A 23,369-nucleotide genomic window follows, 5' to 3' on the forward strand; every position below is an offset into this window, starting at 1 on the left:
AAAATAAATGTGCGTCACACGACATCTATGAGAATGAAAACATGTCCGTGCCTGGCACGGGCTACAGTGTTATTTACGTAACAAGACAACACAAGCGCTCCAAATCTAACATTGAAGGAATATTGAATTGATTTTCTATATTCGTTCCCTCTAATCAGTGATTAGATACCCTATTCCGTTTACTTTCAATTTTAATATTTGGGACTATATATTATTTTATTGGGAACCTTCTCGTATTAATAAGGTTCTACAGCACATGCAAAAAGTGTCGTGCTTATATATTATATCTTAAAGTTATTTTTGAACACCCACAACGAGGTTTCCATAGCAGAACTTTAGTGGTTCTATGGTTCTATTTTAATAATTGGTTTTCTCTTAAACGCAACCCTATTTTACTATTGTTATTATTATGATTACTTTTATTATATAAAGGAGGACCAGTGGAGAGATTACTGGGCAACTACACAGATAAAGAGGCCTTCGGCGTGGAGGGTGTACAATAAAAAATGTCAACTTACCTATTTATTATTTTCTTTTGAAGCAAATGCATGTTACCTAAAGCTATTGAATTGCAAGGAAAGATGGTCTACAAATGAATAAGCCTATATATCGCAACAGATAAACTTGAAACCAAGAAAAATTGCAGAGTTCCTGAATCAGTATATTTGTATATTGCAATTCACCATGGTTATAGGTTTTATTATTCGCGACAGAGACGAGGAATGTAGTAACTATGCACGCCTTAGAAAACCAGAATATGTGAGCAAGTCGCTGATACAGATGTGGGTTTTAAGCTACAAGACCAATGAAGAGGGCGAAGATTACTGCGAGCTTTCAACTCAAAATGAACCATTCTATATTGTTTCCGATGATGATGATGGAGGACTTGCATCGTACAGGATGCACTCGGTTACTCATAAGATTATGCCGGATGAAGTCAATAAAGTAGAGGGTCAGAAGCAAGAAGGTGTTATTAGCCGTGTACTGAGGAACAAAAGGCCTGAAATGAGTCCTGACATTTCTTGTTACTCTTTACAAGAGTACCCGCATAGAGATTTTGCTTTAAGTTGTGGGATTCGATCTTCTCTGTGTGTACCGATATACCAATATATCTATTCTTATGAGTGCCCTGGTGGAGTTCTTGAATTTGTCTCTACTTCTGCCGATCAACTCGAAAACTTCAGGAACTCTTGCAGATACTACGAAGCTTTTGTTTTCCGAGTAAGTAAATTAGACTCCTTGAAACCTTTCCGGTCAGCCCCATTAGTTATAAGAAAATAACACACGGATAATGCCCAAATAACATAGTTGGGAAAAATGACCCCAAATATATATAAGTTAGTAACGATGGATAATCTAGTAGGCTAGATCGTGTAGCGCTGCGTTTTTGGTATATATCGGAAACGCTGAATGATGTAGCGTTTTATAGGATAATGATATTTTAGACATTAATGATTAATGATGAATATTGTGATAATGAGGACAACACCCTATTGATATATAGCTTTTTTTTTTTCAAAAATAATAATTTTAAGTAGGCTGTCGCAACTCTTAAAAGTACGGATTAGAATCTCCAAACAGGGTAATTGAAAGAATACAGTTACATTTGAGAATCATTTTAGTCCCCCTAGCACTTTGGGTACCATTCCCCTTTTTGATCCATAATACTGTATTTCTTTATAGGCCAAATTTCTTTTTTTCTTACAGGGAACCAAAATGTATTTGATGATCGACCAGATATACTGTGACCCAAGAAGGCTTGTAAGTCTTTTGAGCTGATGAAGTTTTCTTGCAAAACGAATTCGTTAGACGTCAGTTTAATTATATATCTACGGTTTAATTTCAGTATTTAAGGCGCAATGTGGAAATGGATCACTTGTTAACGGTGGTGTGTCAGAAATACCCTATACCTCTTGCTCAGTACTGGGAGGTCAGGGATGTTAATGTCCGAGATCTAGGCGTAGTGAATCAAGAAAGCAACATTGACTTCCCCAACGTAACTCCCTGGCTTCAATTCAAAAACGCTTGCAAAAATATAGGTTTGTATATAGATCAAGGCCTTGTTGGCAAGTCATATCTGTCCCACAAATCCTTCCTCTGCAGGGATATAAAAGAATTCAGCATTACTACTTACCCTTTAGCACACTATGCACCAAACTGCAGGCCAATTCCTTGTTTTACTATATGCTTGTGCAGCTTTAAGCCGCGGTACAGAGAATATGTACTAGAACTTTTTCTACCCTCTCAGGAGATGGATAGTTATGACCCTCGAACCTTGTTGAACTCTCTAATGGAAACAATGAAGGAACATCTTCCGGATTATATGGTTGCTTCTGGAGAAAAACTAGGACAAGTGTTATCAGTTGAAGTCATAAAATCTTCTGCACATGATAAGCCCGAGTATTTGAAAATAGGTGAACCCCAGAGCTCTCTTCCTCCTCAGGAAGGGTCAAGAAATGAAGGGAATGCATCCCATCAATTCCCTTTAAGTTTGCATTCGTTGTTTAAAGGCGGAGCTGTGCAAGATGGGAATGTTCAGAACATAGAAGAGACCGACTCAACTATGAATTCTTACGAAGAAATTGCCACTGGGGAAACCTCAACAAGTAGACCCAATATCGTCGCAGACACCATTCACGGTTTGTCTTTTTCACTTATTTGTTAAGATCATTTAGTTTTAGTGTTTCTAACTGTGTAATTTGTTCGGCATTTCTTCACTAGATTAATATGTATGAATTGTACACCTTAATTATCTGTACTCGACTACATTGGCTTTGCAGCAGATGAAAGTGTTCAAGAATCACCTGTTAATAATATTGCTTATGCTCTCACTAATGAAGATGTGAACTATGCTCTAAATAATAAAGAAGACATGAACCTCGAGAATGTTAGTAAGCATTTCGGAAGACCACTCAATGATGCAGCAAAGAGCTTTGGAGGTAGGTTATATTCTACTGTACTTCTATCTTTCAACTTACATTATTCCCAAAACATTCATTGCCTAAGCATTGTTGTGTATTTATTTTGATATTGAACATTTTAGTTAGCCGATCCACATTCAAGCGCATATGTAGAGGGCTCGGTATCAAGAGGTGGCAATCCGGGAAGAGAAGAATGAATGGTAACTTTTCATCTAGGCTCGGAAAAGGAATAAATCAGGAGCAACCAGGTAGAAGAAATTTTGGTAGTACCAGCATGGCAGCAGTGAATGATACAGTTGTTGCTCATCCTAGCCAAGACTTGAATAAGATGATTGTAAAGGCAACTTACAAGGATATTACAATAAGGTTTAAACTACCTGATTTACCAGGAATTGCAGAGTTGGAAAATAATGTGATTGAGAGGCTGCACTTGGAGAGAAATAATTTCACCATCAAGTATCAAGATGAGGACGGTGATTTGGTTTTAATTGCCTGTGACAAGGATGCCCGAGAATGTATTGAAATCTCAAGATCTTTGAAGGAAACGACAATCAAATTGTTGCTTGATCTGCCTCTTAATCACAATGCACTTTGAAAGCATATGAGTACTACTCTCTCCCTTTTATTTTTTGGCTTTTCCAACAAAAATGTGCTTAAACTTGAAGTTTTGTGACAATTCGCTTGCTGTCTTCGTGTGGTCGCAGACTCGCAGTGTACATCACAGTATACAGTATCCCTCTGTTTTTGAAATACAAGTCACACACATATTGAGTTGTGATTTGAAACCGCCTTCCAACAATTTTGAAACGGAAAAAAATTAATTTTGAAACTTTCTTTCAATACCGGAAAATGTAGTTTTGAAACTTTCTTCTTCAAATAATTTCGAAACCAAAAATGATAATTTTGAAACTTTCTTCGAATACCGAAAAAGATAGTTTTGAAATTATCTTTCAATATATACAAAATTAAAAAATTAATTTGTGATTTTTATATTACAGAAATTCTAGAAAGATTTGAAAAATTGAATAAAGTTATCGCAGTTACGCCACCCAAACGCCGTAGCTTCTGCTTTATACAAGTATATTGAAGATTGAGGGGGACAGATGGAATATTATATAAAGGAGGACCAGTGGAGACTGGAGAGATTACTGGGCAACTACACAGATAAAGGCCTTCGGCGTGGAGGGTGTATAATTAAAAAATGGCAACTTACCTATTTATTATTTTCTTTGGAAGCAAATGCATGTTACCTAAAGCTATTGAATTGCAAGGAAAGATGGTCTAGGATTGAATAAGCCTATATATTGCAACAGATAAACTCGAAACCAAGAAAAATTGCAGAGTTCCTGAATCAGTATATTTGTATATTGCAATTCACCATGGTTATAGGTTTTATTATTCGCGACAGAGACAAGGAATGTAGTAACTATGCACGCCTTAGAAAACCAGAATATGTGAGCAAGTCGCTGATACAGATGTGGGTTTTAAGCTACAAGACCAATGAAGAGGGCGAAGATTACTGCGAGCTTTCAACTCAAAATGAACCATTCTATATTGTTTCCGATGATGATGATGGAGGACTTGCATCGTACAGGATGCACTCGGTTGCTCATACGATTATGCCGGATGAAGTCAATGAAGTAGAGGGTCAGAAGCAAGAAGGTGTTATTAGCCGTGTATTCAAGAACCAAAGGCCTGAAATGAGTCCTGACATTTCTTGTTACTCTTTACAAGAGTACCCGCATAGAGATTTTGCTTTAAGTTGTGGGATTCGATCTTCTCTGTGTGTACCGATTTACCAAGATATCTTTTCTTATGAGTCCCCTGGTGGAGTTCTTGAATTTGTCTCTACTTCTACCGATCAACTCAAAAGCTTCAGGAACTATTGCAGATACTACGAAGCTTTTGTTTTCCGAGTAAGTAAATTAGATTCCTTGAAACCTTTCCGGTCAGCCCCATTAATTATAAGAAAATAACACACGGATAATGCCAAAATAACATAGTTGGGGAAAATGACCCCAAATATATATCAGTCAGTAACGATGGATAATCTAGTACGCTAGATCGTGTAGCATTGCGTTTTTGGTAAATATCGGAAACGCTGAATGATGTAGCGTTTTTTAGGATAATGATATTTTAGACATTAATGATTAATGATGGATATTGTGATAATGAGGACAACACCCCATTGATATACAGCTCATTTTTTTTCAAAAATAATGTTTTTAAGTAGGCTGTCGCAACTCTTAAAAGTACGGATTAGAATATCCAAACAGGGTAATTGAAAGAATACAGTTACATTTGAGAATCATTTTAGTCCCCCTAGCACTTTGGGTACCATTCCCCTTTTTGATCCATTATAATGTAGTTCTTTATAGGCCAAATTTCTTTTTTCCTTACAGGGAACCAAAATGAATTTGATGATCGACCAATTATACTGTGACCCAAGAAGGCATGTAAGTCTTTTAAGCTGATGAAGTTTTCTTGCAAAACGAATTCGTTAGACGTCAGTTTAATTATATATCTACTGTTTAATTTCAGTATTTAAGGCGCAATGTGGAAATGGATCACTTGTTAACGGTGGTGTGTCAGAAATACCCTCTACCTCTTGCTCAGTACTGGGAGGTTGGGGACGTTAATGTCCGAGATCTGGGCGTAGTGAATCAAGAAGGCAACATTGACTTCCCCAATGTAACTCCCTGGCTTCAATTCAAAAACGCTTGCAAGAATATAGGTTTGTATATAGATGAAGGCCTTGTTGGCAAGTCATATCTATCCCACAAATCCTTCCTCTGCAGGGATATAAAAGAATTGAGCATTACTAATTACCCTTTAGCACACTATGCACCAAACTGCAGGCCAATTCCTTGTTTTACTATATGCTTGTGCAGCTTTAAGCCCTGGTATAGAGAATATGTACTAGAACTTTTTCTACCTTCTCAGGAGATGGATAGTTATGACCCCCGAACCTTGCTGAACTCTCTAATGGAAACAATGAAGGAACATCTTCCGGATTATATGGTTGCTTCCGGAGAACAACTAGGACAAGTGCTATCAGTTGAAGTCATAAAATCTTCTACACATGATAAGCCTGAGTATTTGAAAATAGGTGAACCCCAGAGCTCTCTTCCTCCTCAGGAAGGATTAAATAATGAAGGGGATGCATCCCATCAATTCCCTTTCGTTTTGCCTTCGTTGTTTAAAGACGGTGCTGTGCAAGATGGGAATGTTATGAACATAGAAGAGAGTAACTCAACCATAAATTCTTACGAAGAAATTGCCTCTGGGGAAACCTCAACAAGTAGACCCAATATTGTCCCAGAGACCATTCACGGTTTGTCTTTTTTACTTATTTGTTAAGATCATTTTGTTTTAGTTTTTCTAACTTTGTGTAATTTGTCCGACATTTCTTCACTAGATCAATATGTATGAAATGTACACCTTAATTATCTGTACTCGACTACATTGGCTTTGCAGCAGATGAAAGTGTTCAAGAATCACCTCTTGAAAATATTGCTTATGCTCTCACTAATGAAGATGTGAACTATGCTTTAAATAATAAAGAAGATATGAACCTCGAGAATGTTAGTAAGCATTTCGGAAGACCACTCAATGATGCAGCAAAGAGCTTTGGAGGTAGGTTATATTCTACTGTACTTCTATCTTTCAACTTACATTATTCCTAAAACATTCATTGCCTAAGCATTGTTGTGTATTCATTTTAATATTAAACATTTTAGTTAGCCGATCCACATTCAAGCGCATATGTAGAGGGCTCGGTATCAAGAGGTGGCAATCCGGGAAGAGAAGAATGAAGGGTAACTTTTCATCTAGGCTCGGAAAAGGAATAAATCAGGAGCAACCAGGTAGAAGAAATTTTGGTAGTACCAGCATGGCAGCTGTGAATGAAACAGTTGTTGCGCATTCTAGCCAAGACTTGAATAAGATGACTGTAAAGGCAACTTATAAGGATGTTACAATAAGGTTTAAACTACCTGATTTATCAGGAATTGCAGAGTTGGAAAATAATGTGATTGAGAGGCTGCATTTGGGGAGAAATAATTTCACCATCAAGTATCAAGATGAGGAGGGTGATTTGGTTTTGATTGCTTGTGACAAGGATGTGCGAGAATGTATTGAAATCTCGAGATCTTTGAAGGAAACGACTATCAAATTGTTGCTTGATCCGCCTCTTAATCGCAATGCACTTTGAAAGCCTATGAGTACTACTCAGTACTCTCTACCCTTTTATTTTTCCCTTTCCAACAAAAATGTGCTTAAACTTGAGTTTCTGTGACAATTTGCTTGCTGTCTTCGTGGGGCGGAATGTAGATCACGATAATACTCCCTCCGTCCCTTTTTACATGTCCATGCTTTTCTTCGAGAAGTTAAATTAACTAATTTTTGACCAAATATTACAAATTATCTACTCATTATTTTTTAAGATATGAAAGTTGCATATTAAAGTAGACTAAATATACTTTCTAATGATATAATTTTTATTATTTTTCTTGATTATCTGACAAAATATAGTCAATTTGACTAGTCAAAAGTCAAAATGGACATGTAAAAGGGGACGGAGGGAGTACAATTCATCTTGATATAAAGTCGATTTTTTGGCACATATTTCTAAATTTTTGACAGTAAAATTATTATTTTTGAAATTTGTTTTATTTGAATTATTAATCATATATTTTATTCAATTTTGTTTAAAAATTATAATTTTAAGTATAATTAAAGATTTAGAAATGTGTGTTTAAAAATTCACACGCATGATGCACCGGTTTGTTTAGTGGAAGTTGTTTTGGCTTATACTTTTTTTGACATGTAAATGAGTAGAATCGCTTTTAGTAGAAAGATGAGAATACTAATTATTCTATTAAAATTTCTATGTTTTTTCAATTATTTTTCTTCGCTTTAAGCAAAAAATTATTTTTTTTAAGCTTTCTCGTCTCTGTATTTCAATAAGGAGGCAGTACTTCTTTATACCTCAGTAATAGACGAATTGTTAATGCCTGTTTTCTTAAAACACTTTATCATTGACCGGGCAGAGAAGTTTAGTGGGTTAAATAATGACTAACTATTTCATGTCCTAAGTCCAATTATAAGGAATGTGACATAAATTAGTGCTCCAGCAGTGTCTTAGAGGTACCTTAAATCACTAGGATCCTCCTTCCATGCCTTATTAATAAGGCACCACTAGCCATGCCTTATTTGATTTCTTTAATAAAAAAATCATTTCTCTCTCTTATTGTAACTTATTTTCTCTCTCTTCCTTCCATCTTTTATCAATCTCTTTCCAAATTTATTATTATAATAATAATAAAGAATGGATTATAAGGATCATTGTTGGAGTTGAAATACAAAATCTTGTCCTAAATCACTAGAATTCAATATTTTATAATATTTATAAGGAAAACACTGCTAGAGATGCTCTAAGCTGTACATGAATAACTTGTTGAAACTTGGTGAACCTTTCACACATGTCCGGGTCCACCTATGTGGCTATGTATATGCCTCGGGTCTCTCTTCTTTTTTTTTTTAAGAGTAAATCACATTTTGCACCTGTAACTTTGGGGTGTTTTGCGATTTGGTCTCATTGTTTAAAATTTTGCAGGTTGCACTCATAAGTTTTTATTCTGTAACGCTTTGCACCCACTTAACATTTTCCATCCAAACCACCGTTAAATCTAACAGAAGGCAGGGGCAGTTTGGGAAAACATGGATGCAACAGAGGGCCTTACATTAGTTTAGCAAGCTAACCGACTTAACCTAAATTAGAGTCCCACAGCCAATCAAATATATGAAACCTGCCATAATATATGCAACATATCTAACATGTTCAATAATTCCAGAGACACCTATTATAAGAATTTTATAAAATATATTTTAATATTTATTTTATTTTGAATATAAAGATATGTAAGAATAATATGTATTTTTTTTGTTAAAATAAATTTAATTTGAACATTTAATAAATGTGAAGATGCCGAACCACGCATTATAAAATTATATAAGAAACAATTACGACCCTTTTATAGACTCACATTTAGGTAATGTATCAAAAAATAGGTGCTCCAGCACTATCATAGTAATTACCAAAATCACTAATACATCCTCAAATTGCGGCAGTATCATAATATTTTTCTAAACAAATTCGTAAATAAATGAATATCTTATTATACTATATAATAAATATTATTCAAACTAATAATATGTGTTCACATTTAAATAAAGAAACAAATGGATACTTTAAATATTTGTTAAAATTTATGAAAAACTGATTCAACATGCTAAATGGATGCTTTCAAATAAGACATGTTAAATGGATACTTTCTAATAAAACATGTTAAATAGATATTTTTATTATATTTAAAAAAAACATTCTCATCAAATTATATTTATTCTTACATATCCCTATATATAAAATCTATTAAATACATATATTTAATAAAAATATATAAAACTAAACAAATTTATTAAATGTTCAAAATCTATTTTATCATATAAAGGTGTTTGAAAATTTGAAAATTTAACCAATAAAATATAAAAACACATAAAATTTAGCTAACGATCCTATAATTTACACTCACGTGATATTCGAGAATCATGGAAATTTATTTCATTGCTGTTTGCCCCGTGGTTTGCTGTAAGAATGGACAACCAGCGCATACAAATTTGACCAATCTTTATTTAAATCTCATTTTTTGAATAATACACATATCCCTCACTTATGCATGTTCTTTCCCAAACTATCCCTCCTTTCCGTTAGATTTAACAGAGGTCTGGATGGAAAGTGTTAAGTGAGTGCAAAGCGCTACAAATTAAAAACTTATGAGTGCAATCTGTAAAATTTTAAACAATGAGACCAAATCGCAAAACACCCCAAAGTTACAAGTGCAAAGTGTGATTTACTCTTTTTTTAATCAGTAATAGTATATGTATGTCATGTTTTATGTTCACGTACGGTATAAGAAATTAGTCGTGAGAAACGTAAATTTAGATGATAAAATAAATTTTAATATGTAGATGAATTTCGTATACAAAACTTACAAAATTTATTTTTGTAAATAAATATAAATGCTACTTGAAAATGTTGAAGGATTTTGTAAGGACGTGAGCAAAAATTTATAAAGATCCTGCAAGAAATTCATCATTAGAATATGGTAGAATATTGATTTATAATTCTAACAAATTTTATAATGTTAATTTTTTTTGTAAATAGATATAAAAGTATATCTATTTGAAAATGTTGAAAAATTTTCTAACGACGTGAACTAAAATTTATAGAGATCCTACAAAAAACTTTCATTATAATATGATAGAATCTTGATTTATAATTATAACAAATGTTATAATGTTTTATATTGAATTTTTAAATTTTGTAACAAAATTTCTACCGAACTTAGTACATTAAAATAATTTGAAATTATTTATAAAATTCAAAATAACAACAATTTATTAATGTCAAAACATTATCCATTATCATAATAAATTTATATTCTTTCATAGAAATCAAATCTATTAATATAAATAAATTATTTGCTATATATGATAAAATATATATTGTTTCCACTATCATTTTATAATATAAAATATCGTAAAATCTAAATATCAAAAAGAAAATATAGTCAATTAGTTGGTAATATTTGATAAATTTGAATATATTACCAAAGAATTACTTGTGCAAAAATTATGGACACTAAATAATACTAAATCATTAATAAAATAATGTTAAATTAAATTATACTCACTCCGTTCCCGCAAGAATATCTGATTTTTTTCCACTATACTCAAAAGAGGTATTTAAAAATTATATATTTCATTTTTTCTATTTTATCTAGAAATATGGATCCTATACTTTTATACAAAACAAAAATTTTTTAAAAATATTATTTATAAGTGTCTCTCTCAAGTCCCAACCATATTGAGATGGGTGCATAAGTGTCTCATTCTTATCGAAAGGATATAAATAATAAATTTTGAATCATATAATGTATTCATTCAGTTTCATCTGATTATTTTTTTTTCTTAAGGAACTTCATCAGATGATTTGAGCTACATTTTGAATCATATAATGTATTCATTCAGTTTCATCTGATTATTTTTTTTTCTTAAAGAACTCATCAAATGATTTGAGCTACTATACTCCCTTGGTCTCATTTCCTTTCGCTTTTACACACAATTCAAATTATATAAAATAAAATTTGATTATTATTTCTGAAATTCTTTAATTAAACAAAGATTATATATTTTTATTTGAAAGTATTCACAAAATCTCTTTTAGTATTGTAAGAAATCAAAAAGTATGTAAAATGGGGTCAGAGAGAAATATCCCTGGTGGAGTGGTGGGTGGTTTGTCCTTTTCGTGTGTTGTTGTTTGCATGAGCTGAACCTTTTTGAACCCTTACATTTTTGGGTTTCAATGAACCTCCTGAAATATATTTATTCCCTGAGGACTTTGTTAATAGAAACCAGACAGGGACAAGCAGATCAGAGACGCAATACAATATTTTTCCGCGTATATAGTCCCTAAAACAAGTAGTATATAAATGAAGCAAAGCTCCTGGTACTTCAAACAGAACTGCAAATCAACTCTTCCTTCCTTTTATTCCCCTTCCTATTCTATTGTTTCTATTTTCAGATGTCTCCTCCTCACCAATTCATATTCAGCAACTATGCTATGCAACTCAATGTTGCATTCATCAACATAGCCCCCACACGAGCCCGAGAAAATAATAATCACGCGATTGTTGGCATTTTGGGGATAGCTGTTACAGTCCTCCTCAGCGCCTTGCAACTCAAGTACCAATCAGGAACCGATTCTGCATTCCAGGATCACCCGAGAGCCATGGTTTTCGCTATAGCTAGTTTCCTTGCTTTCTGCTTGGTTTGCGACTTGGAACAATACTTTCGCTCTACTCATAATACTGCAGCTTTTGCAACAGTACTGCACCACATCCTCAGATTGTCTGGTTTCGTTTCACTTGCATCTTTAGCCTTCGTCATTTTCTCGCCATCCACAAGCTCAGGGACGTCGCTCATTGTTTATCTGATTTTCCCTGGGTTTTTTTCAGCAAGGTCGGTTCTACACTGGATCCAGAATAGAAAGTTACGTGGAAACAGAGGAGCCTGCAATTTTGATAATTCACACCCGAACTTTGTGGATAGTGACTATTTGAACTACATAGATACTCTTCCAGTGTACCGCAGAGCTCCTGCGAATCTTGTTTAGTCACTTCTGGTTCCCTAGTTGTTTTTGGTTTACAATTCAGCATGTCACGTTAAATGAGGGGGCTTTTGGTTCGTGATTAATGAGCTCGGTTAACAAGAATCAGAACCTCAAACCCATGTGTTGGTATTTGGGTTAACCATTTTGTGGTATGGAATTTTTGAGTTGTAGGCTTTGTCAAGTTGTAATTACTTTGATTAACTGATACAAATCTTTAGCAGTGCAGCGAAATTGAAGATCACATAAACCACAAATATCAAAGTCTTAATTAGTTACTTCCTCCGTCCAGGTCATTAGTTAACAAATGGGCTGGACACGGCGACCAAACACTGAATAAATAATGTAGAAACATGCTGAGTGAATATAATTAAAAACAACAAAAGTGAGAATAATGGTGGGATCCATCGACAAGCAAGTCGTCGCACAAATATGCAATGATCGTGAGATTTCATTACATTTCCGACGTCCTTAACCATGTACTTCTATTGTTTATGATGATTGATCGGAGGATCAACCAACAGCGTGATTGATGTTCTCTTTAATGACCGTGAGATTTCGATGCATTTCCGCACGTCCTTGTCACAAGCGATCAATATCCAAATGACCTCATCATCTTGGTACTTGATACTGAAACTCTCCCTCTCCAAGTGCAACCTCTCGATCACATTATTTTCTAGCTCTGCAATCCCTGATGAATCAGATAAATCAAACCTTATAGTCACACCATTGTACATTGCCCTTACAGTCACCTCATTCAAGGTTTGGCTTATATGATCAACAGCAGGTGCTTTTTCTCCGGGAGGCAAACCCGAATGAAAGTTTTTTTCAGCTTGTTCATCGTCCCTTGATCTTCTCCTAAGATTAGATGACATGTTTCCTTTTATGCTTTGCTTGCCTCGTCGCCAGTCTTTAATACCAAGACCTCTACACTTGCGTTTGAGTGTCGATCGACTAACTAACATATTGAACTAGGGGTGTACACGGATCGGTGAAACCGACCGAACCAACCCAAACCGATCATATTTCACCCGAACCAATCCGATCTTTTTTTACCCGATAGATAATTGGATTTAAAAATGAGTAACCCGATTTAATTGGGTTGAACATTCTAAATAAGATGCACAGCTATAATAATGTTTCAATAGTAGATAACTTTTTTGTTTCTGAACAATGTAAGCTGAAAGAAGTGCAAGAACATGAAAGAGCAACACCTACCACCAAAGCTCTTTGCTGCATCTTCTAATGGTCTTCCGAAAAGCTCACTAATAAGTAACCAAATTAAACAAAAACCAACTTCTGCTTATGGTATGAGCTGACAAGCTGTTATATAGTCGGAAAAGTAGCATAATCTATATATTGGTATCATCACAAAAAAAATGTTTCGCTTGACTGATGTTGAAACATACCTTCCACCATTGCATTTGACACGCAGCATTCAAGTGCGTGCAATATTATGAGAAAGGATAAAATCATGTGCTGCCTCTTTAGTGTTAAAATTAAATTATTCCATGACTTGCAATTATGGAAAGATGACAAGTAGCTTGACATCTCCAAAGATTGAACTGATAAGAGAGTCAATTAGATTATCGTCATACAAAATCAAGTAAAACACACCACTGTTCAGAATTACATTATTTATTTTATCTGCACATTTTTCGTAGGTTTTGTAATCACCCAGCTGATGATTGCATCCACCATCTGCTTTTCAACCACTAGACTAATTTACAGGAAATAAATTATAAATCATATATTTGGGTCCTCAAGTAGTAAATCAAAAATACTGAACAGGGAACATAACATACTAGAAATGTTTATAAATATCATTCTGTAGACCGAAACAAGGCTTGTAATACCTTGGTTTTCCACTGCAACACGGTCTTGGTGCATTATAGCATCCCAATCAAGTTCCACATTTGGATAATGTTGGAAGGCATGAGCTCCACCTTGGGATTGAAATATGTCAGATTCTTCCTTGTTACTCTGCCAACTGCCCAAACCACCCGAACACGACACACTGCCAGAATCCTTAGCATCCGACCAACCTTTAAAAAGCTTTTCAAATGTTGATAAAGGACAGTCAGGAGACATTAATTCACCTTTAGAACTACAATTGGGGAAATTAAGCTTAGCATTTCGACCTCTTAACCTAAATGCCGCATGATCAAACGCCAAAGCAGCTTCCTCTTCCGTGTCATAGGTGTCAAGACAGACATCACGAATCTTGGCTACCCATGGGCCCCCAAAGTACTCACTCCTAGTCCTACTCACACCCATGTATCTGCTATTTCGTGCAGAGCTTGTCAACGTTGGTTCCCCTGAATTGCCTATCACTTGGTTCAAAGCTTTAACCATAAAACTATAATCATCATCCATGGCTTCCGTTGATTTGACAGATGCGGTTGATTCAACCAATCAGATCAGCCACACAACAATCTAGTCGAGTAATTGTTTGATCGAAGGGATCGATTGGAATTTTAAGAAAATGGATCGAAACTCAACTTCTTCAACAAATTCTCAAAGGGGACACATTGAAAACTGAAAAGGCGTACAAGGTATGAGCTTTAATTGCGAAAAAATTGGGCTTCGCAAATCGCAATCCGACCCCACCCCATATAGTATGTAACTAGCGCCACAAACGGAAATCGGACTGTGAAATTACTTAATACGGAGTGTACCTTGCGTAGAAACCTTGAATTTCATAGAATAATGTGTTTAAGAATTGGAAAAATATTTAGAAAAATAGATTTTTTTCGGGTTAAATGACGTTTTGGTCACTCAACTGACCGGAAACTTGCAATTGGGTCATCCAACTCAAAAAACTGTCAGTCACATCATTATACTCTTAAAAATTTTCATTCAGGTCACTGGCCGTTACACTCCGTTAAAAATTTGACAGAAAGCTGATTAAGCGTCGTGACTTGACTTAAATAAATCCATTGTGGCATGTACAGTCAGTTGAAGTGGCATTTTGGTCACTCAAATGACTACAAACTTGCAATCGGGTCATCAAACACAAAAAAATTTCATTTAGGTCATTTATCATAATTTCCGTTAGAAATTGAAAAAAAAAAAATTAAAAGTTATCATGCAACACTTTTTTTTCTCTCTTGAAAATTTTGAAACTTATTAACAAAAGAAACAAATACACATACATGAAATCAATAGTTACACCCGCAAAAACTTAATCTTTGTTTATCTCTTATCATTTTATATATCTTATGATCATTTTGGAAAAACTTCACACTTATAAATTTATTGTCATTTTATAATATCTTTAGGTCATTGTAGTCCATCAAGAATTTAATAAATTTTTCCAAAATGACCTCAAGATATATACGAGAACAAATAAAAAAAGATTAAGTTTTTATGTATGTGTATTTGTTTCATTTGTTAATAAGTTTCAAAATTTTCAAGAGAGAAAAAAAAGGTGCTGATAGTTTTTAATTCCTTCTTTTTTCTATTTTTAACGAATATTATGATAAGTGACATAAATGAAAGTTTTTTGAGTTTGATGACCCGATTGCAAATTTGTAGTCAGTTGAGTGACCAAAATGTAACTTCACCTGACTGTACATGCCACAGTGGATTTATTTAAGCCAAGTCACGATACTTTGTCAGCTTTCCGTCAAATTTTTAACGGAGTGTAACGGCCAATGACCTGAATGAAAATTTTTAAGAGTATAATGATGTGACTGACAGCTTTTTGAGTTGGATGACCCAATTGCAAGTTTCCGATCAGTTGAGTGACCAAAACGCCATTTAACCCGATTTTTTTTGTCACCCAAGTTATTTTGTTTTTAAAAACTTGTCACTCAACTAATTTTTTTTCGTTTTAGTCACTAAAGTTAGATTTGGATTTGTTTTTAGTCACTTAAGTAGATTTAGATATGATTATTAGCATTGTGATAATTTTTGTAGCATTTTTAATACACAGTGATAGTATATGATATTTTGATAATATGACATATGCTTATATCTTTATATATAGCAATAATAACATAGAATGATGAGATAAAATCTAGAGAGGAAAACTTAATCTTCGATGATTTATGAGATTTTCTTTTTATGTATAAAAATTCAAACACTAAATTTTTATTCGGAAGAAAATACAAAATAATTTATGAGACTACATCTTTTAGAAACCGTAAAATGCGTGTCAAATTCTTATCATCCAAGATAAACGATCTTGGGTACATAAAAGTACCATGTATAAAGATAGACATATAACAAATCATCAAAATATTAAAGACTACCATTATATTTAAATAATAGTACAAAGAATTAATATAATGCTAATAATCAAATCTGAACCTAACATCGGTGACTAAAAAGAAAAAAAATTAATTGAGTGGTATGTTTTTAAAAACATAATAAGTCAGGTGACAAAAAAAATCTATTTTCCCTTAAGAATATGAATTTAAACTTTATTTAAATATGGATTTAGACTTTAATTAAATTTGGAATATTTAAATAGGGGAAGATTCTGGTACAAAATTACAAACTTTTTTTTTACTTTTTCATATATGTTAACTATTAGCTATACTTAAATTCTGTTGCATTTGCGTACCTAATACTAAAGATAAGGTAAGTGTTCTATGCTTATCTTTCTTTTGAACATGACCCATATTAGCATTGTCAACCTAACTTTTTTTTTTTTTTGGAAAATATGTAAAATATTTAGCATTCCCGCGCGGTAAACCTTTATTAATAATTTTAGACAACCATTTCTTCGGTTATATATGTTGAACAAGATTTTTAATAATATTTTATATTATTTATCGTCATATTAAAATAATATGTTTATAATAATATGAAAGGCTATTTTTCAAAAATAACCAACAATAACATCCGATCCAATTTGTTGGAGCGCAACTTAGAGATCGCAAAATTTATTTAGGTGATCATTTTATATCAGTATAAGAAACTCTAATGTTATATTTGATTCGAATGGATAAAAGTGAAATTAGTGAAACGAAATTCAAATTTAGATTAAATATTTAATTTTTTTTACCATTCCAATCTTAATCCTACATTAAAAGTGAAACCTCTAGTTTAAGAATAAATGGTCCAATCTCTGCTATAGCGAATTTCATCAAAATAAATTTACACTCGCTCATTTTTAACAAAAATTTTCTCATACTTCTAATGTTCTATTTAGTCATATAGAACAGAATGGAATGCAATGAATTAAGCAATGAGTGCAATGTTGTCATCAAATTTGAGACCAAACTGAATATATGAGGGAATATGTCATTCCTTTCAAAATAGAGATGTGAACTCTAATACGACGCTAGGAAGGGGGAAGAAATGAAAATATAATCTAAATTTCATTTACTTTTTTTTCAAATTCATTTATTCCAACCGAAAACAACATAATATTACATTTTATTTTCACTCATCGTAGTCTACAATCCTCCCCCAAATACAAACCAACCAAACACATAGATCTAATCAAAGAAGGGTTTTTTGTCGAAATGGTGCTTATGGATACACATTACCAACTACTTTTTGCTGAGTAGAGGCTTTTATTGGTCATGATTTTAGTGCATGCATTTTTGTGCATTTAGAAGCCATTATTATTAATGAAATTTTAGTCAATAGAAATCGTTCATTTAATCAAAAAGTGATTGTTAATGTACATTGAAGAGCACACGCTAGAAAATCTGATCAAAGAAATATGATCGTATATAATAGGGTCACACAATGTTTGAACTTCTAATCTGTGACTATGCATAATACATATGGGACGCCTTTCTGTTTGTTCTACACTTCTACAGTTCTACTTGCATAATCTGATGAACCTTTTAAACCTTCTCTTTTTTGTTTTTAGATGAACCTTTTAGAACAATTTCAAACCCTCACCCCAACTAGTCAACTACTTAGTTATCGGAGACTTGACAAGGACAGACGAATAATACAATATTTTATTTTTCTGCGTGTTAAATCCCCTGCCTCTATATATTGAAGCAAGGAGAGCTCAAAACTTCAAATTAACTCTCAATCTATTTTTCCTCTTCATTCAATAAATATTCAGATGTCTTCTCCAACTCAACAATTCATTTTCAGCAACTATTCTACGCAACTTAATGTTGTATTCATCAACATAACACCCTTACAAGCACGCGAAAATGGCAGCCATGCTATTGTTGGCATTTTCGGGATAGCTCTTTCAGTCCTACTCACAGCCTTGCAACTCAAGTACCAAGCAGGAACCGATTCTGCATTCCAAGACCACCCTAAAGCGATGGCGATCTCTATAGCCAGTTTCCTTCTTTTCTGCTTGGTATGCGACTTGGAACAATACTTTGGCTCCACTCGTCGTAACTCAGCTTTTGCAATAGTATTGCATCACTTGCTCAGATTGCTTGGTTTCCTTTCACTAGCATCGTTGGCCTCTGTCATTTTCTCGACATCCACAAGCTCGACTTCGTCCCTCATTTTTTATATGATTTTCTTATGCTTTTTTGCAGTAAGGTCGGTTTTGCACTGGATTCAGAATAGAAAGTTAGATAGAAACAGAGGAGCCCGCAATTTTCACAGTTTATGTTGAAATTTAACATAAAATCCATTTGAGACCTTCCTCTAACACCTTAAAGTTTTAGATGGCCTGTTTCTCAACATGGTCGTGATCCACTTACACCCCCACATTTTGTTTATAGTGACTATTTGTGTACCGTAGAGCTTCTGTGAATGTTCTTTAGTCACATCTACTACGCATGAATCGGACCATGGAAGCACTGAATTTGGGATCAGAAGAATGGATGATTGAATGGTGTTTGAATAGTTGTAAAATAAATTGAAGCAGAACAGAGTTGTTCTTTCGCCATGAGCAGGAGTTCAAAATTGTTATTTGAGGCTTTACTATTACCCTAATTCTCTTATGTTTATGTGGAAGAGTTAAATGTAGAAATCTGAACCTGTATTTTGTGTCTCTGGCCGTACACAAACTATATAAACAATAAATTTCTAGATTCGTTCCTAAACTTAAACATGATTATTTATAATAATTTATATGACAAAATTATAGAAAAAATGCTTGATATACATAACTATGTACAAAATTTTGTACATGTGGTGGGTTTTAATTGGAATGACTGCATGAATTTACATCAACCATCTCAATCAAAACTCACCACCCCACCACATCAACTATCAACTGTCACATCATTATGTACAAATTTTCCGTACACAATTATGTGCACGTAACACTACTCAAATTATCAATAAGGTGTTCCTATCTCAGCACCCGTCAACTGATCTTTTGAACTTTGAACCTTTTAAGTCCATGAATCGAACCATATCGAATCACATGTGCTCATCCTTAGTGGCTATTCAAAGTTTTTATATTCGTCATTTGAAGTCTTGAACCTTTTAAGCAAGACATGTTGCTTTTTGAACACCAGAACACCTTTTGTTGGTGTTAAGGTGTAGTGAATCTTTTCCATCAAAATTTTGACCTGTTCTGTATCACTGTATGACATAAAAATTAAGGTCTTTGAACTGTTTTCTTTTAATAAAGCTCCTTTATTTGTTGTTTTGTCTTCCGAGAAAAAGAGTCACCTTAGGTCATGCATGACCTCCGGTAGAACTTTTCCTTTAGAAAAATCCCCTAATCAGGACAAATTGGATTATAAATATTTGAATATGAGGATTGTCAATTTTTACTCTGTGTTAAATACTTGATAAATAAATAATTTTGATGATATTTAAGTTATTCGGACTTGGTTAAAAGTGTTCAACGTGTAATAATTCGAAGATTTTACAATTTTTTACCTCCAAAATATATAATAGAATATCTTTATCAATGTCTGCTTAGAGTATTTAGTGTCTGACACGGGTACTCAATTCCAAATAAAGAGTCCGGCTAAGACAGGATATTCATATATTTGAGTTGCACCCCTTTTTGGGTTAATTTGTCCTTGAGAAATAAGAAAAGAAATTCCATGCACACTGTGCAATGTTGCATTATTCTGCATAAATTAGTATGTAGGACAAAGATGTCATGCTGGTGAACCTTTTACATTGCTAGGCCGAAAGGTCGCACTTTAGAACAAGTCCAAATGTTCTAATACTCCTATAAAACTCTATATCAAGAAGAGTTGCAGAATCTCCAAATCAATTTCTTTTGGCTCTGCAAAGCATTATGATCATCAATTTCGGTCATGATGAGGTAACTGCTAATGATGCGGCTACAAGGAACATACTGATTCAGTTCTGGGAAGCAAGCACCGAGGCTATTGAAGGGGGTCGAAGATACTGTGAGCTTACCATACCGGAAAATTCATTTGAAATTCTTCCATATGAAGTCGGAGGCCTATCATTGTACCGGATGCACTCCATTTCTTGTACTCATAGAATACAACTTGATGATGAAGAAGATGACTACATAATACAGAGTAAGCAGCAAGAGGGAGTAATTAGTCGCGTATTCAGGTATAAAAGGCCTGAGATGACTCCTCACATATCTTTTTACTCTTTACATGAATACCCACATAGAGAGTTTGCTATAAGTTGTGGGATTCAGCCTTCTTTGTGTTTCCCTCTATTTAAAACTGCTGATTGTTCTGGCCACCCCCGGGGTGTTGTTGAACTTGTCTCCACTTGTGAGCAAGATCTTGAAAACTTCAAGCAGTATTTTGAGTCATGCTTCTTTGTACAGGTGTGTGATTCAATCCATTTCCTCCTTTGTGTTTGAAGCAATGTAATATTCTTCATTACATGCCAATTTCATTCTTTACTTGCAGAAAATGAGGATGTATACATCAAGAGACTATATATTATTCAACTTTTTAAGAAAAAATGTAAGTAAGACTTTGACATGAAAAGCTTTTAGTACACTTCAAAGATGTTCAGACAATTGTTTGACTACATATATATACTTTTTGTATCAGGACCTAAATCCTGCACTCTGGCAAATGGACCATGTCTTGACACTGGTGTGTCAAAAATTCCCTTTGCGTCTTGCTCAATTCTGGGTCCTGACCAACCCTAACTCAGGAGCCCTCAGCGTAATGTCTCAGAAAAGTAATCTAGATTCCGAAGAGTTAGCACCCTTGTGTAGGTTCAAAGATGCTTGTTTGCAGACGCACTTGAACATAGGTGAAGGCCTTGTTGGCAAAACATGTCTATTCCGTAAATCCTTTTCTTGCAGGAATATAACAGAATTCAACATTACTAACTACCCCTTGGCACACTATGCACGAAGCTGTGTATCAATTGCTTGTTTTACAATATTCTTGCGTAGCTTTTTCCCACCATTTGAAGAATGTGTACTAGAGTTCTTTCTGCCTTCTCAAGAACTGTCTAATTATTACCCTCAAACCATGTCGAACACTCTATTGACAACAGTGAAGGAGCATCTTCCATATTATACATTTGATTTAGGAGAAGAATTGGGACAAGTGCCAACATTAGAAGTTATCAACTCTTCTTCAACCAGGGAAATATTTAAACAAACACACAAGAATGCCGTTGCAGTAATCAATTGTTAGTCCTCTAACCTATTTGTTTAGCTCGACATTTTCCAGCCTTCTTCTGTTTTTTAGTTGGTAAATATATCAGCCCAACTAATTATTTTGTTGCTTTGCAGTAGATGAATTGGAAGAATCACCTGTTAAGCGAATAGAACCTCAGTCTCTCACTCCTAAACCTAATAGGTCTAAAGAAATTATTGATGAGGCAAACACTATGGAGATCAATCATTTCAGCCTGGAGATTACTCTGGAAGAGGCTATAAGGAACAGAGAATACACTGTGGCTGCTAGAAGAGGTAATACAACCTCAGTTGTGCAGGAAAAACATCAAAGTGCATACTATACCAAATATACAAGTCCTTGTAATATTTAAAACTTTTTTGCACTCCACCAAAATGGAAGACGGATTTTTGTTTTCTTGGTGGATTCACAGTAGATGAACTGCTCGAAGACGTTGGACATGATAAGACAACTGCAGCTGGTTCTAGTTCACAAACTAGGATATCACTACCTCATCAAGAAGTCGAAGTAGAAAAAGTGACAGTCGATACTTCAGTTCAGAAACTGATCCTGTCAGAAGATTTTTCCCGAATAAAGAACAAAGGGATTATTGTGGGAGCAGAAAATGTTGATAGACCAATCCAATTTGTGAGCAAAACAAGCTTACAGGATGAATTAGAAACAGAGAAACAAGCAGAAAAGAAATTCAGTTATGAGAGTCTTAGTCAGCATCTTGGAAGGCCACTAGACGATGTAGCAAAGAGATTTGGGAGTAAGTTCGGTTCTACCATGCTTATTTTAGTTTATTTGATTCCAAATTGTGTTCCCATCTTTTTTCTCAAATGACGTGGCAGACAAATGACTAATTTTTTAAATACAATATCTAATCTCAATTTTCACTATTCTAGTTAGTCGATCTACATTTAAACGCAAATGTAGAGATCTTGGTATCAAAAGATGGCAATATGGAAGGAGAAGTACGGATGACAATATTTCCTCCAAGCTCAGAGAAAGATTGAATGCTAAGGAACCGAGTAGAAGAAACTTTACTTGTTCAGGCATTTCTTCCATGCAGGATAAATGCCTGAACAAGGTTGCTACTGCGGATAAAAGGCAAGACCCGAAGAAGATGATTGTAGAGGCAACATACTACGATGCTACCATAAGATTTGAACTACCTGGTTTTACAATTGCAGAATTAGAAGATGATATCAACGAGAGGCTGCACTTGGAGAGAGAAAGTTTCGTCATGAAGTATCAAGATGATGAGGGTGACTGGATATCAATTGCCTGCGACGAAGACTTGCAGGAATGCGTGGAAATATCAAAATCATCAAACAATACAACAATTAAGATGTCGCTGGATCCGCGTGTTAATCCCCAGGCACAGTGAATACAGATGTCACCTTGCTCCTAACACTAAAGAACTCATGGTTCTCTGTCTCCGTATGTCAGTACTGTAATTTCAATCCTGTCTTTGTTGTAATTTAGCCTACATGAACGTGAAGATGCATTAGCGTTTATCCATAAATCGTCGCAGGTAAATTTGCGTAGAATTCTCACTCGGCGTGGTAAATATTTAGCAGTTTCCGATGAAGTGTAATTAACTGATCGGATTTTTTAGTATGCTGACACTGACAAACCACTTTTTAAGTGATGAGGTGGATTTTTATTAATTTTAATCTAATTAATAATCATGACCCTCCCGCTGTCACGCATGCATAAAAATAAAAATATCCGTTA

At 34.3% G+C, this 23,369-nt stretch overlaps 3 protein-coding genes and 1 long non-coding RNA gene across 6 annotated transcripts; 3 read left to right on the forward strand and 1 right to left on the reverse strand.

Annotated features, from left to right (window-relative positions):
• Positions 1 to 552: 552 nt before the first annotated feature.
• On the forward strand, positions 553 to 3,671 carry LOC108202167 (protein NLP7). Its single transcript, XM_017370551.2, has 5 exons — positions 553 to 1,221; positions 1,708 to 1,761; positions 1,847 to 2,639; positions 2,781 to 2,939; positions 3,044 to 3,671. The coding sequence occupies exons 1-5, from the start codon at positions 685 to 687 to the stop codon at positions 3,514 to 3,516; spliced, it is 2,016 nt and encodes a 671-aa protein (XP_017226040.1). The 5' UTR covers positions 553 to 684; the 3' UTR covers positions 3,517 to 3,671.
• Positions 3,672 to 4,210: 539 nt separating this feature from the next.
• Positions 4,211 to 7,343, forward strand: LOC108202211 (protein NLP7). Of its 2 annotated transcripts, none has more exons than XM_017370605.2 (5): positions 4,211 to 4,837; positions 5,324 to 5,377; positions 5,463 to 6,255; positions 6,402 to 6,557; positions 6,662 to 7,343. In XM_017370605.2, the coding sequence occupies exons 1-5, from the start codon at positions 4,301 to 4,303 to the stop codon at positions 7,132 to 7,134; spliced, it is 2,013 nt and encodes a 670-aa protein (XP_017226094.1). In that variant the 5' UTR covers positions 4,211 to 4,300; the 3' UTR covers positions 7,135 to 7,343. The 2 variants fall into 2 exon arrangements, with proteins under 2 accessions (XP_017226094.1, XP_017226093.1); XM_017370604.2 differs by having other exon boundaries at positions 4,212 to 4,837; positions 6,399 to 6,557.
• Positions 7,344 to 12,398: 5,055 nt separating this feature from the next.
• Positions 12,399 to 14,831, reverse strand: LOC135149727 (uncharacterized). Its single transcript, XR_010287909.1, has 2 exons — positions 13,369 to 14,831; positions 12,399 to 13,108 (listed from the first exon to the last, which is right to left on the reverse strand). It is a non-coding gene; the product is annotated as an uncharacterized LOC135149727 (long non-coding RNA).
• Positions 14,832 to 20,157: 5,326 nt separating this feature from the next.
• LOC108202187 (protein NLP3) lies at positions 20,158 to 23,157 on the forward strand. 2 transcript variants are annotated; one of them, XM_017370571.2, is made up of 6 exons: positions 20,158 to 20,812; positions 20,898 to 20,954; positions 21,045 to 21,639; positions 21,743 to 21,922; positions 22,060 to 22,398; positions 22,535 to 23,157. In XM_017370571.2, exons 1-6 carry the CDS (start codon positions 20,297 to 20,299, stop codon positions 23,017 to 23,019), a joined length of 2,172 nt encoding a protein of 723 aa, XP_017226060.2. In that variant the 5' UTR covers positions 20,158 to 20,296; the 3' UTR covers positions 23,020 to 23,157. The 2 variants fall into 2 exon arrangements, with proteins under 2 accessions (XP_017226060.2, XP_063940269.1); XM_064084199.1 differs by having other exon boundaries at positions 21,746 to 21,922.
• Positions 23,158 to 23,369: the final 212 nt, after the last annotated feature.

Source organism: Daucus carota, chromosome 9 (genome assembly GCF_001625215.2).
Source record: "Daucus carota subsp. sativus chromosome 9, DH1 v3.0, whole genome shotgun sequence".
Taxonomy (NCBI): Eukaryota; Viridiplantae; Streptophyta; class Magnoliopsida; order Apiales; family Apiaceae; genus Daucus; species Daucus carota.